The 16,559-nt window shown below is 29.5% G+C and overlaps 1 protein-coding gene across 3 annotated transcripts in view; it reads right to left on the reverse strand.

Annotated features, from left to right (window-relative positions):
* The window catches only part of LOC112595633, a 74,503-nt gene that overhangs the window by 14,848 nt on the left and 43,096 nt on the right, over positions 1 to 16,559 (reverse strand). For 2 of the 3 annotated variants that reach the window (XM_025340913.1, XM_025340912.1), the window contains exon 3: positions 1,855 to 3,213. In XM_025340913.1, the coding sequence (XP_025196698.1) occupies positions 1,855 to 3,213 (1,359 nt within the window). Of the gene's footprint in view, positions 1 to 1,854; positions 3,214 to 11,748; positions 11,897 to 16,559 lie in introns of those variants that run through there. The other variant, XM_025340914.1, reaches the window with a different exon arrangement.

Here is a 16,559-nt window from a genome sequence, read left to right on the forward strand (position 1 = left end):
TCCAATACAACATTTTCTTGGTTACTAATTCTTAAATAAGCTTTGCATCCTCGTTTAGTACATTTGAATCGTTTAAATCCATTTTGGAGAAGCTTATGGTAGCTGAATTTAAACTTATTAACTATTAAAATTAATTCTCCCTTTTCACTTGTCATTATTTCAACCAAATTAATTTTATATTCTATGTATAGGTACGAATTACAAAAAATTGCAACGAACTACGAGCACTGCAATTATTAGTACTTTATTAGTACTGATATTATTAAATGCAGTAAAATACTGTACTATACCTAAATAGGTTGTATAAATACGTCGATAGTTGTGACCGTTATCGGATTAATGAATTGATAATTTCAAGACTATAACCGGCACTGTGTCACTAAAATATTACAGTCGTGTACTTTTCAACTTTTATATTTTTAACGTATAGACGTACATATAGTTGAATTTATTTTCAAACAATTTTGATAACCAATGGATTTATAAAATATATGTGTAGGGAACCAACTCAATGCATAAATCTTAGGAGCCAATTAAATACGTAAAAATGATGATTACCTGAGTTAGGAAGCCAATTCAATAGCTCCGATCAATTCATATAATGCTTGTGTAAATTATTAACTATTAAGGATTTATATTTATGAGATTAACTTGATAAATTAGTTGATGTTACAATTTGATAGATTGGCTAGTCATTTTAAAATATTTTCTGATCGTCTTGTAATCAATTTTATCTTTTATGGTTTCAATATCCACATCAAGAATAGGTACCTGTTTTGTAGTATATATTATTTTTTATAGTTTTAATACCCACAGCATCTAACCTAAATTTAGTATCGTTATAGACTAGTCTTCATTATACTTACGTATTGTGCAAATATTACATACCTAGTTTAAGTATTTTTTCGTTTTAAACTTAATTGTGTCACTATAATTTATTTGTAAGTGTTAAATAATTAAAAAAAAAATGTATTTAAATAAAATATGTTAAATTTTACAAAGAAATATCTGATTTATTGAAAAGTAAACGTGGGGATAATAAATTAATTTTAAACGAAAAATAATATTTGTTACGATTACAATAAGTGAAATTAGCTAAAAAAAAAAATTTGGAGAAAAAAAAGAGAAGAAAAGTGCAAGCAATTATAGATAAATTCGTAAATATGATGTATTAACATTCAATGGAAAAGAACAACTAATTAATTGTATAAGCAACGATTCAAAAAGTGTACACTATTTATGTATCAAACGACGAATTATTTGATATTTTGAATAATCACAGTTTATGAATTAAAGACAAAATATTGTAATATTACCAGGAAAACTATTATGATCTATTTTGTTCTCTGTATATACTTCGAAAAAAATCATCGAATCTAAAGTGAGGCCTAGTTTCTAAACCAATACTTCATAATGTGCATTCAACTCACGAGCTTTGTACAGGAAAGTGCCATGGCAGTTTATCGTGTAAGAATATGAGTTATCCATACATAATTTACGTAAGAATGATAAAATTGTGAAAAATCTGATTTCATTGTGTATTGCTATAATTTTTAAGTAGTAAATATATGTACCTTTTTAGTTTTTTATTGACTAAATAATCTTAGTTAATAATGACAATGAATAGACAATCATAAAAATTAAGTAGATACTAAATTGTTCCTATCGTTGTCTGTCTTAAGTTAAACATTTTTTTTAAATAACTAGCCAATAATATCAATATTCGTGGAAAACGGTCAGAGTCAACATAAATCAGCCATTTTCAGTAATTCCTAATTATCATCATATCGATTATTGATGGTAATATATATATGTATAAAGATACTACACGTCAATATCAATTAAAAATCTTACCGTTTTGTACATTTTTCCTTCCTTTCTGATTGCGTGCTTCAGTTGTTCTTGATGTTTTAAAATCTCAGTGTCTGATGGATTATTATTGTCGGGCGTATCATTGGTGTCGTCTTCCGACTCATCGTCCGGTTCTCGGTCCGCCGACGGCGGTTCGACATTTTGTGGCATTCCGATTTCCGTCACGGTAACGGAATTTCGTTCTTCGCAGTCGTCATCGTCATCGTCGCCCTGTGGTGTTGTCACCGCGGCGGTGTTCCACACGAAAATCTTGTTCTCCATCGGATGTTGTTGCGTTTCTTCTCGGTCTTCGTCTGTAACGATTTCTTTCGCCGCGGCGGATTGGCTCGGGCTGTCGATCGCTGAAGCCGCAGTGGACATGGTAGTTGTTCCTCGGCAAGTAGCCAAGTGCACGAGCAACTCGGCACTGGTCTTGCACCGTTTCCGGCACCGCTGACACCGGGTCGACTTGAGCTCGGCGGCCGTCACCGGCGGCGGTGGAGTTGGCGTCCGCTCTTGTGTAGTCGCGGTATGATCGGTTTTGAGGATATCCGTGATTGCAGTGGAAACATGGCCGCCGTTAATATCGCTGTTATGAGTCCGCTGATGTCGCATGAATTCCGAAAGACATTTGGACTCGTAACGGCATACCTGGCATGTCAGGTCCGCCGTCTCGTCCACTTTGGCTTTGAGTTTGTCGAAAAACGAAGCGGTCTTGCTCTTCGGCGACGAGGTGGTGCTACTACTGCCGGTACTGCTACTACTCTGCCGGCGATTCGCCATGGTTCCAGAGGTTGCGACACCGCTGGCGGTGGAGTTGGGCAAGCCGGTGTTCGAGTTGAACGAGCTTGATGCACAGTCCGTATCATCGATGATGGACGCGAAATCGCTGAGCGCGCTGTGACCTGTTTTCAAACTGTAGTAGTCGTCCGCAATGACGGGGGCAGCGTTATCCTGCGGAAGCGGCGGCGGTGATGTCGTAGTGGGAAGTTGCATGCGGATAATTGCAGGCATGCGTTTCTTCTGATGCTGTTGCTGTTCAACGATCGGTATGAGCTTAGGCATAGGCCGACGTCGAGATGGTGGCTTTTTCTCAGCGGCCTTGTTGCTGCCCTCCGGTGGACTAGTCACAGAAATTATCTTTACTGGCTTTTTTATTGGCTTAGGCGGTAACGTAGTGGTTGTCGTCGTTGTCGTTGTAGTCTTTTTCACTACGGTAGTGGTGCTGCCAGTGCTTCCAATTTTTGCCGCCGTGACCTTTGACAACAAGCTACTGCTGGCAGACACCGCCGGCGAAGTGCTCTTTGTCTCGGTCATGATCTCAACGATACCACCTTCTTTGGTCGTTTCAAATGTCACGATCTAAAAAACATAAATGATTTTATTGCTTCTTTGTTACACAAGTTACACTTTATATTTATATATATGTGTGTGTACAGTGTATAAGATGCTATAAAGGTTGGTATCAGGAACTTTTGGTTTGGTATCTGTGTATCATCTGAATTTGGAGACTTGTTTTTGAACATCAAAAGACGATCAAAAATCAATAAAGCTATGTATTCATAGGAAGGTTTTTCTTAATTAAAAAAAAAAAATAATATATTTCTTGCATTATTTAGTCCTACCAAAACCAAGAAATCGTATAATACATATAAATAACTCACAGTACAATAATAAATAATCAGTACTTTAAACCAACATTGGCCAATCGAATAGTTAATTAAATCATAATTACAATATCCAAACTAAAAACTAGTACAGAAAATATTTTAGTGTAGTAAGCATTGTATGCGGATCAAGCAGATTTGTTTATTTTATAATTTTTTAGACTATTGCAGAATAGATTAAGTATATAAAATAAATATGTAAGAGCGCGTACTACACCTGAAGTGTAGAATAATTAACTTTAATAAACAATATTTTCTCATACACTTTTAATAAAAATATTAACTCATAGGCTGACAGCAAATAACACACAACAAATATTGACATTTTTGTGATAACAGCATATAATTTTTTTTTTTTCATTGTCTTGACTTATTCATACATTAGTATATTTATGTATTTTTTTTTAACCAAATTCTCACTGCTAAGCTACTTATGTCTATGTGTACCAAATAAAAAATATATTAATATCTATATATACTATATAATATATAGTATATTGTGAACTAACCTAAATGTTTTTTTTTGCACTACAATGCGAATACACTCGTTTCAATAATAACATGCTTGTGTTATATACATAAAAGTAAATATCTGCTTTAAAAACGAAAAATAAAACTAGGGTCAACCTCCTAACCTAACTCAGGGAACGTTTATCCATGTAGGTAATACACCCGATTGGCAACTTGAGAATAATAGTCTACAAATACTATTTTCTGGATCGGCAATTGTAATTTACACAATAGCGATGTGTACTGGTTATAATACCATATACGTGTATATACGTATTACACAGGTCACTACGTAAACGATATAATAATATATAGAATGTTGCAATGACTAAAATTGTGAAAAAAATTTACATCACGCATATTTTTTTCATATAAAAAATGTGATAAAAAAATCTCTATTTGAGCTTCACTAAGTCAAGCGTTAAACTTCCAGGACACGGCATAGATTGCACAACACTGAAGCGTGCACATGGTATAATATACGTGATTACCGTCTATCATAATATTATATGCGTATTGTTCAATTTCAGTATTAATCAAATTGTATTAAATTTAATTTTAATTATACATACGTAGTGTGAACCATCATGCCACATTATCACTGCAAGAAGTGTGTACCGCAGAAGAAACGAAATTAAGTTGCTTTAAATTTAATTTACAAGTTAAGAGGTAAGTATATATTTATTCGTCGGATACAGAAATTTGAAACAAACGACGACGTCGGATTCGACTCGTCGTAATAAGATTCGATGGTTAGTGGTTTTAATACTCATGTTTGGAAACGACTGCAAAGGCATTAATTGTCTATGTTCACTTGTGATTAAATAGCGATATCGTAGTACAGTATATATATATATAAGTACTCGTATATTAGCCATAAAACGTAAAATAACTTACACTGAGTCAATATGTACATTTTGTACATGCGAAATCGACACTAGTCACAGCAAACAATACTATCTGTGTATAAAAATGTGTCGGAATGATCCGCTTACAGAAAATCAAAGTTTAAGGTCCAACGATCTATATATATCCGGTTACAGACTACCTAAATTGACTCTTAGCAGTACATATCATATTATGTTAATAATGTCTACTAATATTTCCCATAAATTGCAACGAAAATATACAAAATGTTACAATAGACGTTTAAAAAAATAAATGTAATGAACGAGAACTCGTCAGTATGAATAACAAAAAAACCATCGTTACTTAAGGTTTAAACATGACTGTTAAAGAGTATAATTTTACTTTTCCAATCTTTATGTTACAATAACGTTAAATTGTTATTTTATGCCAAAAAATTCAAATTTTTGTTTTTTAAAAATTAACAGTTATAAAAAAATATTATTAACTATTAATAGTCATATAAATACCTAAAAATAAATTTTTAATAATAATTTTCTATAATTTAAATATATATTTCTAATTTTTTTTTTTATAAAAATATGATTTAAACATTGTTCGCAGAGTAAAAATGCTTGAAAAGTTGATAAAAAGTTCTAAATAAGTTTTTTATTTTTCAATTAACAAATATCAAAAATATATAATTAAAAAAAATTTAAGTGTTTAAAGTGAGAAATTTGAAATTTAGAAAAATTGCTAAAATTGACTAATTATTTTTTAGTTAGAAATTCTATACTTTTTTCACACTTTCTATAAGAAAAAATTGCTCTGTTATAATCAACTTCAATGAAGGTTTTTGGTAGAAAATTTAATATAATCCATACTTTTGGGAAATCAAAATGCTCAATACTTTATAGATACTTTTTTGAGGTTTACCCGATTTTGACTTTTTCCCGTTACATTTATACCACGCAGAAAATTTTTTTTTACAAAATGTACGATTATAATATATAAATGAATCTTTCAGAAATAAAATTTAAAAAAAAACTGTAAAAATTAGTTAAGCTATTACACACTTTTTAATTTTGTACTACACAAAGTGTATCGTACTATACCTACATAATTTAAGTCTCTACATTACAATGATTTGAATGATTTACTCAACAACGAGGTACATTTGGCAGATACTCTATTGCAGAACAGTTACCTTATTTCCCCTTTTTATTTTTTTATCTGTTAGGTTAACAAAGTACACAATATAAGTTTAAAGTTTTTGAATATTAACTCTAAAATAGCATAATAATACAATTTTATTTCAATTCTTATAATAACCATAGTTCTATGAAGATGAAAAATTGAAATTTTCATTTCGGTGGAAAATGGATAAGTATATATATCATATAAACGGATCAGGCAGTGAACAACAAGGTCAATTTTAGCGGAAAGCAGCTACACCCATAAATATAAAGCGACCGTCGTAATATCATATCATAGAATATACACACACACACACACACACATTCATGTAATATATATATACACGATGCAACGTCGAATTTAATATTATTGCGATCGTTGTAAGACCATATACAATACAAAATCATTGTCATTATATTATGGTAATGCGAGTAGCCTAAAAATGCAAAAACACGTTTAAGTCGAAGCGAACGACACACGCGCATGCACTCACATGGTACAACGCGAATTTACTTAACATAATGTATAAAAGGCATTATTATTTTGTCATCACTGTAGCGGGCTGTGACGATTACAAAGACAGTCGGTTTTTTTCCTGAATTCAAAATATAATGTTATACTATTGCGAAACAACGTATCCGCATAGATAATATATTCACACATGGGTGGGTAGAATATCCCTATATATATATATACATTATACACGGTGATCGAAGAATCTATACGACCTATAATACTAGTTACCATAATGGTTATAATATGCGGTTGTGAGTATAGTTTATAATAAAGAAAACAATTTTATCAATCCGCTATCTGAGAAATTTTGAAGCCATTAATTAAATTTCAATATTATTATTAATTTGCAATAAGATTAGTCATTATGTTGTGTTTTGAAGTTAATTTTATTTTATTATTATATTTAAGAGCATAGTACACCCGCATACATTGTTATTGGTCATCCATACGTATAAAATAACAAATTTTATGTTCTGAAAACTCCATTTAGTTCTGTTTAGAGTGAATTTACCTACATTATTATCAAATTTAAAATTTAAAATAGAAATCATAGACTCCAGTAAGTTTTTTTTCATATTTTAATTTTTAAGTGAATTATGATTATATTAAAATTGTAAGTTGTTTGACGACGTATGTAATATTATCAATGGTGGTGAGGTGATACCACTAATTAAATTGCACGTAACACTACTATATTTATCTGCGATCACGTACTTGAATACAAGTATATGTATGTATATATTATCAATGCACACTTGGCGAACTGCGTAACAATGACAGTACCAGTCAATGTAGATATGCACTTTTATATTTTATAGACGATTTATGTGTGTTAAATTAATTTAAAAAACGATCTTTCTTTGCTCGCGCCCGATACTTATCAATAATTATACCTTTATTTTATATAGTTGATTATAAGTCAAAGTTCTATTGAAGTGCATATTTTATAACAAAATATTAATATGAGTACTTACCTGCATTATGTATTGTATAGGTGATATGCGAATTTCGAAAAAAATAAGGCTCGTTATAATTAGAATTTGTGAATAGCATAGCGTAGTCCACCTTAGAGTATATTTAAACAGGATTTAACATAAATTATTTACGTTTGTATACAACAGTCGAATAGCGTAAGCGGCAGCTGTTTTTTTGAAACATGCAATAGTACAACGATGAAGAGTGGTAAAACTGTTTTCGATAATAGTTATATAGGCGTTATAGGAACCACGCAGTCATCAGGTCAAAGATACGCAGCCGGTTATCGCTCCGCACCAAAGAGAGAAAATCGAGCGGTGGCGACGACGGCGACCAAAGGCCAAATTACTGTATAATACAATGATAAGGGAAACGGAAAGAGATACGCTGTCGAGAAAAAATTAAACTACTCCAGAAAAATAGTTCTTTTTCTGATTACATGGTCACTATGTTCAATTGTTAATAAATAAGCAAATAAAATCTTGTTATAGAAACTCACGTATAAAAATCAATATTTAAAATGGCATAAATATATTATAATCACATATTTGGCAGGATAAAACATTGATATATATATTTAACATTATGTTTGCATAAAACGACATTGAGTAACCATATGAAGACAGAAAACTCGTGTTTTTTTATGACTAACTTTTCTATATTTTTTTCCTATTTTAAAAGTTTTAAACCATATAGATACAAGCTATTTTATTTTATTTTTTTTTAATTCTCTTAGAGGCGGGCAGATTAGATAATATTAAATCCTTTAGTAGCCTATAGTAATATAATTGTACTACATTTTTAAATATCATAAAAATACATATATACTTCCATTTCATTATTCTCACAAGTCCCATGTGGACAGAATTTTAAGTATAAATCTACGTATATATGATATTTATACACAATATTTCTAAACATTACAGGATTGGATATTTTTATATAATATTTATATCGAAATCCCAGTTGAAACAAATCACACGCGTAGAGGTATACATTTTCTGTAATATAAATTATCCGCAAAGTAATACATGCACGGTAGTGTACCTGCTGCAGACACTTACATCTAAATCTCGACCACGTGTTGTAATAGCGATAAGGTTCGCACTATTAGTATACTGTTTGTAAGTTAATATTTAATAACAGTTACTCTCACGGAAATGTTAATAATATTTGATACTGCTGACCCGGATTACGGATAGCATTTTTGGCGAAAACAAAAACTAGCGGCGCCGCACTTTGTATTGATACAAAGACGATAGTGACGTGGATGTACGTGCGTACAACAGAGATGATCCATCCAAGTAACAATACGATGATATAATGTTTCAAAACTAAAAATGTAAGTAAACTTGAACAAAAGAAAAAGTTTTTTTTTAATTACACAAACGAAGATGTCAAATATCTTGAAATTAATTCGAGGTCAGATTTAATTTGAAGATACAAACTAAACATCTTTAATGACTAATAAATAATAAGTACGTATAGATATGTATTATATATTTTGTACACACAAAAAATAGATGAAATAATTTTTTTGTTTTTTGATTAATTTTATAATAAACATTTGAATAATATATGTAAAAACAATATGCACTTACGATGTATAAATTCCTTAAAAATGTTATTAGGTAAGTAAAAGTTTCGATATTGAATTTTCTATACCTAGTAAGTACAAGAATAGTGGTAACGTTAGACTTTTTTTCTACGTGGAAATTTGTTTTTATAATCGTTAGAGGGATGGAGGTCAACGATATTTTAATAATATTGTTATCTTTCTCCTTCATTTTGATATATGTATATATATTTTCTCATACAATAAAACATAATTTTATAAATTTAAATTAAATGGAAGATTATATAAATTAATTAATTTCTATTAATCTTTATTATGTCACGGTTTAAGATAAAAAAAAAAAAAAAGAAGTAATATCCTAATCTATTTTATTAATAAATTTTATCTTGATTTATAAAATATAATGTAAGTTTATCCTATAGGTTTGGAAACTATTGAACAAATTAGCACCAAATTTTGAACAAATATTAGTTATTCAACCCTTTATTATAAATTGCCATATAGAAAAATTGAATATTTTATATTTACATATATAGAGCTGAATATTAGTACAGAAATTTTTTTTTATATAATCTATGTATAGATCGATTAATTTTTATTTGTAACTTATCTACTCAAAAAATATTAAACGATGTTAAATGATTTTAAATTGTTCTTAAAAATTTTAGGAAAATCCAGATTCTAAACTGAATTCGAAAATGTACTAAAAGCTATATCTAAACTACCAAAGACAGATTAATCGAAAGACATTTCAATCAAATTATATCACTAAACAAGGTATACACCGACATTAATTTACTTGTAAATTGAGGTTGGTACATACGCTAAAATCGAGATAAATAAATAAATAAATAAATATAAATCAAAAAATAAATAAATGATAATAAATAATTTTTATCTATAAATCAAGATAATTTGATTTTATACATCAATATAGTAACGTATTTGATATTTGTTAATTTTTTACGGGCAAAATCGGGTTATACAACTAGTGTATTATATTATATTATGTAAAACTGAAAATATTATAAACATTTAATTTTAATATGTGAGGTATATAGATGAGGAAAAATAAAATATTGAAAGGGAATTATTATTTTTTACCATTCGGCAGCTTGGACCCAGTTTACTAATTTATTGGATAAATAAGGAATCCTAATTACTAGATCACCGACAAGAAAAAAACATAAGTAGATACTTATCGACAGACTCGCAATATTATTTTCATATTATAGATAAGCAACAATAATTTTAATTTTAATCAATGCATAGAACAATTACCACAGTTAAATATTCTTGCTAATGCAGGTGTATAAAAATGAATTGGATGTCGACGTGACTTATAAATGATAGGTAAACATTGCAAGTTTCGGTAATCAAATATTATAGGTACAAAATGAACAGTAGATACATACAAAATAAGATCATATGTTTTATAATTTTTCGATGACGTATCCTGTTTACTACACGGTAGGTAGAAAGACGTGCAACTTCTTAGATTGATGTATGTATTCTTATTATAATTTATAATATAGCGCACAAAATGTCCAATTATTATTATTTACATAGTAACATAATACATAATATATTGTAGTAATTCCTATAAGACCGGAGGCGAGTGAACCGTCAGCTAACGCAGCTGATTAGATAACGCGAGGCGGCGTGTTTGTGTAACACATTTCTGGCTGCTGCTGCTGCTGCTGCAGCAACAAAAGCACGTGTATATCATGATATTATACGCAATAAACGATATATGATGTATATGTTAATAAATAAAATATTTGATTTTATAATGTTACGCACATGCGTATAATACGATACAACACATAATGTCGGCGATCTAAAGGTTATCGTTTTTAGAACTCTGGACGATAAGACTACGCAAGTACACTTAAAATATGGTTCGTTCAATACTCCGGAGTTAAAATCTGAGGTCACTGACAACGACCTGTCGCAACAATTTCACAGAAACTGCTTTAAACTATAATTTTCATTCAAACAGTTACAGTTTGTCGTATAAAATTAATGTTGCTATAAAATATTTAAAAATTGAAGTCACATGCAAAACAAAATAAAATACAATAATTATAGAAATATACAAAATGACCACTTTAATATTGTAGTATAATTAACTACGTGTGAAGTTCATAAATTTTCGAGTTCATGATGAGTGAATTTCGTTTCAACAATTTTTGGAGATGTATTGTACGAATTACCGATTGACGTTTCTTAATGAATAAAAAGAAATTAGGTAAAGAGGTAAATTATATTATTATTATTTTTTCAATATTTGGTCGAACACAACAATCTCACAAACCATTTATATTACAGTTTGAATAAATTGCGATATCAGTATAGGTACGACGGCTTAAGCATTTCTCGTAACCCTACAAAATCCGGACAGTTTATATTTATTTATAAAAAAAAAACTATATACACGTATAGTGGGATTTTTCTTCATAATATTTAAAACGCCCAAGACGCTTGGAACGGAAACAAATGAAATCCAATAAACACGTATTATAATAGCTTATACAGGATATTAAGCAGCCGACGTTAAGTTAAGAAAATTGCCTACATTTATAAATTGAATACAATAATATTATATACCTCAACTACATACGCGAATGATGATGGTGGCGACGCCAATATTGTAATATTGTTCTAATTAGATTATAATTAAGTCCCGTCCAAGTGTGTTCACAACAGTGTTTACCGCATGCATACGTCTACAGTTAATAACGCACCAACGACTATTAACGAACTCGCGGCCGCGGATATACTTCTCGCGCACCGAACGGACTGTTAGTATAGGTACCGCCACTGCCACTGCTGCTGCTGCTGCTGCTGCTACTACTATAATTGTGTTATAATTTTTATGCCTATACCTCATTAAACAGTACTATATAATAATATCATGTACCTATATAAATTGATAAACACTGCGGCACATTGACTGCGCGGCGTGCGTGCATTGAAATGTGTTTTGCAAGCTGCGACCGTACGCTGTAAAACCGTTTTCGAAGGACGCGTCAACGTGACAGTAGTACTTATAGGTGTATACTATTTTAATACTATAGTCTATAATATAAATATATAAGTCATAAGATATTTAAATATTTATGATATATCAAAATTTACTTAAACTCAAAAATAAAAAATTTGTTCTTTGTCCGTTTTATTATGATTGAATTTCAAGAAGGCCAAATGTATTATTCGGTAGAAATTAGGTAGGTACCGCTTTATATAAATTATGCCTATGCCTGTTGTTGTTTTTTATGCTTGAAAACATTTTTGCAATAGAAAACAATATACTTTGATCTTTAAATTCGAGGAAGGTTACTGGTAGTAAATTGGATCTAGTTTGGGGTATCAAAAGTAGAAATTTCTTAATATTTTTCAATATATTGGCAAAAAACAATGTCTTTACAGACATGGTATTTTCATACTCATAGTTAAGACTTAAAAATATATAACATTAAGTATCTCGCGCGTTTTTATCAACAGCCTAAAAATATATATTATAAATATATACATATTTTTGTTACAGGCGTTTTAAGTTTAATTGCTTATGAGTTATAAATTATGACATTACTATTTTTAGTTTATTTTGTAAACTGAATATTTACAAAATGTTTTTGTGATTTTAGAAAGTTGTATTGACAAGGATAATTCAAACTTTTCACCATTATGTTTATTATTATTTACCATACGCTATTTAATTTTCAAAATATTACACACCGTCACCGCACAGAATCGTTTTCCTAAAATACATATATTATAACACATTCGATTCAGTGATATTTACTAGATGACAAAGTTCTTACATTCAACACCTATACTATACAGCAAAGAAATTACCCCAGCTTTTATTTTAAAATGTTGTCCATATCTTAACATTTTTTAAGGAAAACGCTCTTTCGCAATTAGGCCAGGCATTGTCCTGATCCAAAGTTTCCCTAATGATAGTGACGCTATGTAAAATATTCATCCTTCAACCAATTCCATCGTTCATCGCCGTCCAAAATTGATAGAAACTAACAAGAGAGGATTTTTATTGCTATCATTATTTTTATTATACGGGCATATAGTTTTGTGTTTCTTTTCGCCACGCCGGCTATATAAAATATATATACCTATATTTATATGACACAAGTCCGCTGTGTATAAACGGTAGTTTCCGCTCCGTTGAGGCGGCGAAATATAATCTAAATTTTATTGAGCCGTATATACACAACAATACTATATAATAAAACGCGCCGCCCCGTCGCCGAACCGCGACTCTTCAATACCGACAGTCTTTGGCACTACGGGGCCACTACAGCAAAGCTTCGAAGAGGATGGCTGGGGAATGTCTATATTACCTATATAGTATCAACCAACTGAAAACGCATATAGGTACATCATATCCGGGCTATCTATAAAATATATAACTACGACGAGCTATAGACTGACTATAAGTACATAATATCATATTGTTTTAATATCAAATACTTCTGATTTTGATTGAAATTGTATTTTTGTGTTCAATGTTGCAAGGAAATGTTATAAAAAAAGATCATGGTGAATATTTCAATAATTGAAATGTAATGTTAAGGTTTATAGGCTCTTGGAGTTGTTCTTATATAAGTTAAAAGTGATGCTATAATATATATATATTCAATAAAACTTGAATCTATATTAGCTATAAATTATAATATTAATAATCTAAAACACCACTAATATAGGCATCTACAAAAACAAAATCGAATAAATAAGTAACTCAAAATAAAATGCATAAAAAAGCTCTTATAAATAGCACACACTCAATCAAAAGGCTTCATATAACAATAGTTTCTGGACAAGACAGATGACCGGTCTCCCAGTATCATAAATTATACTATAAATTACGTATGACATTGGGTATGCTGGACCTCTAGTAATTGTGTCTCAGTTCCCGTCAATATATACGATACATAAAAAAAAATGATTATTAAAAAAAATATAATGTTAATGTTTATTTACGTTGCATAAAAATGTGTTTATTATTATTTATTTGACATGGTCTACAACTGCAGGCATAATTTATTATTAGTTTTCGAAGCTTATTCAAACATCAGTATTCACGAAATTGTTTAAGTTACAATAAAGTTTCTTTAACAGGAAAAAGTAACAAAATAGAAGAAACCGACTGGTTATAAGTTTATATCTATAATACCGACATTAGATTTCTTTTTACTTCATTAAATAATATGAGGAAGTTATTTGAGATAACATTTTTTTTTTTCATATAAATTGAAAATTATATTTTAAACTTTATATCATCTATACTACCTATACTACCACCAATAGCATGTGCTAGACATAACTGTGAGATCTGTGGAATGGTAGTGTGAAAAAATAATAAGATGACTGCATGGCGATGACGTATGTTCAACCGTGATACATAATATAAGCAATAGGAAGGAATTTTTTCGATGGTGCAGTAGTATATACATTTGTAAAATGAGAAACATACGACGGCAGTCGAACACGACACCAAATGACGATGTTAAATGCGCACAACATGCAAATTTAGTGACTGAACGCCGACGCCAATGATGACCGAATGTCAAACGTGCACAATAAAGAAACCTATTAATCGGTACAAATAATCAATAATAAAAATACTATAGGTACGTCTAGAATTTAACTGATGAATATTAAAAATAGTAAATTTTCTTATATGTATACCCTAGGCCCTAGGGTAATGAAATGTATAATGTATAATAGGTACCCAGGTACCTAGACAATAATATATGATAATATACTCTTATAAAATACGAATAGCGAACATTAACTGTTGTAGAATATATATACGTAATATACTTTATACCCACGCTTGACACATAGGTACTTGATATTTTTAAGGTTATATTCATTCACTCTTCTAAATTCCCGATAAAATTCTTATACTGAAAATCACCTATAGGCGTTTATTAAACGTACCACGATAGTATATACTAGTAAAATATATAATATATTATACAATATGCATACAAGATATAATATACACACGTAAATACTTATAGTTAAACAATGTCCTTCACAAATCAAAATAATAATGGCATTGAGTACCTAAAGCATAATCTATAGTGCACTCCCACATTTGGTATTATATGCGACCTGCCAATTTTAATCTTATCATCGGCCTTTAATGGCATAATAGTTATTATTGGGGTTGTGAGATCAATAGGTAGTGTCATAAGGTTAATCAAGTATATATAATAATACAATTTAACATTTATATAATTACGTGAACAACGGCAAATATTCTATACGTTTAGTTAATCCCAAAACTGAAGTCGCATTACAACTAATAAATAGTGATAGTCAAAAGTATCTTAAAATAACATCCGTATTTGTTGTCTGCATCTTACAAAACATACATCATAGCGAATTTGTGTTCAACTATTACTTTTGTGTATAATACATTTTAATATTATACAGTGATAATTACCTATTTAAACATATAGAACATTATTTGTATTTTATTATATTGTTTTTTTTTTTTTTTTTACCATATTTATATTTAAAAGTTAGCTATAATAATTTTTAAATTGAAATATTTTACATTGAAACATGTTTAAAAATTAAAATATAGCAAATATTGCAAAAAAAAAACACGACTAAACACAGATTATGTTCTACCTTTATAAGTTATCAATTCACTCTATTATTAAAGTTTATATTCAAAATTTAAACTGCTTAGCAATAATTTTTTATGCTATATACGTTAATAAGATAGAAATGACTCTAACTTAATCTAATCCTCTTAAGAAAAAAAGCTGAAATATTATGAATAAATTAGAGTAAAATATATATAAATATTTAAAATATAACTGATCAAATATAAAATTAAAAGAATATGCAAGAGCGTACTATAGAGAAATTTATTTTAGGATATAAACAAATATTATGTTTACTGAGAAAAAGTTTTACTTATACCAACATAAATGGTACTTTTCGGAGCTGACAACTGTTAATACATATTATACATTCATGCTACGCTTCTGTTAATAATCAAAAGAAACATACAAAATCCTCCAAGTTATTTAGTTATATTCTTAATTCAATTATACTTTTTCGATAAACTTAGACAATCTTTATTTTAATTTATATTATTAAAGAATGATTTTAAGGTTTTTAATAAATAGTAATTAACTGTAGCTAATACTTTTGTGTATGATAAGCCGAATTTATTAGCTAAAAACCTTGTTCGTGAAGTTTAAGGTAGATTACATTAGTTTTGTTTTTCAAAGATATTCTTTAAACCAGAGTTGACCATTTATAAAATATTAAAATGTACCTACATATGGTAACTATACAGTTTACTATATTAACTATTGCATAAATTGTTCATCTATAAATCTCATTAGGCACCAATGAACATACTATAGCCA

The sequence above is a fragment of the Melanaphis sacchari genome, unplaced genomic scaffold, assembly GCF_002803265.2.
Source record: "Melanaphis sacchari strain LSU unplaced genomic scaffold, SCAv2.0 Contig28_pilon_pilon, whole genome shotgun sequence".
NCBI lineage: Eukaryota > Metazoa > Arthropoda > Insecta > Hemiptera > Aphididae > Melanaphis > Melanaphis sacchari.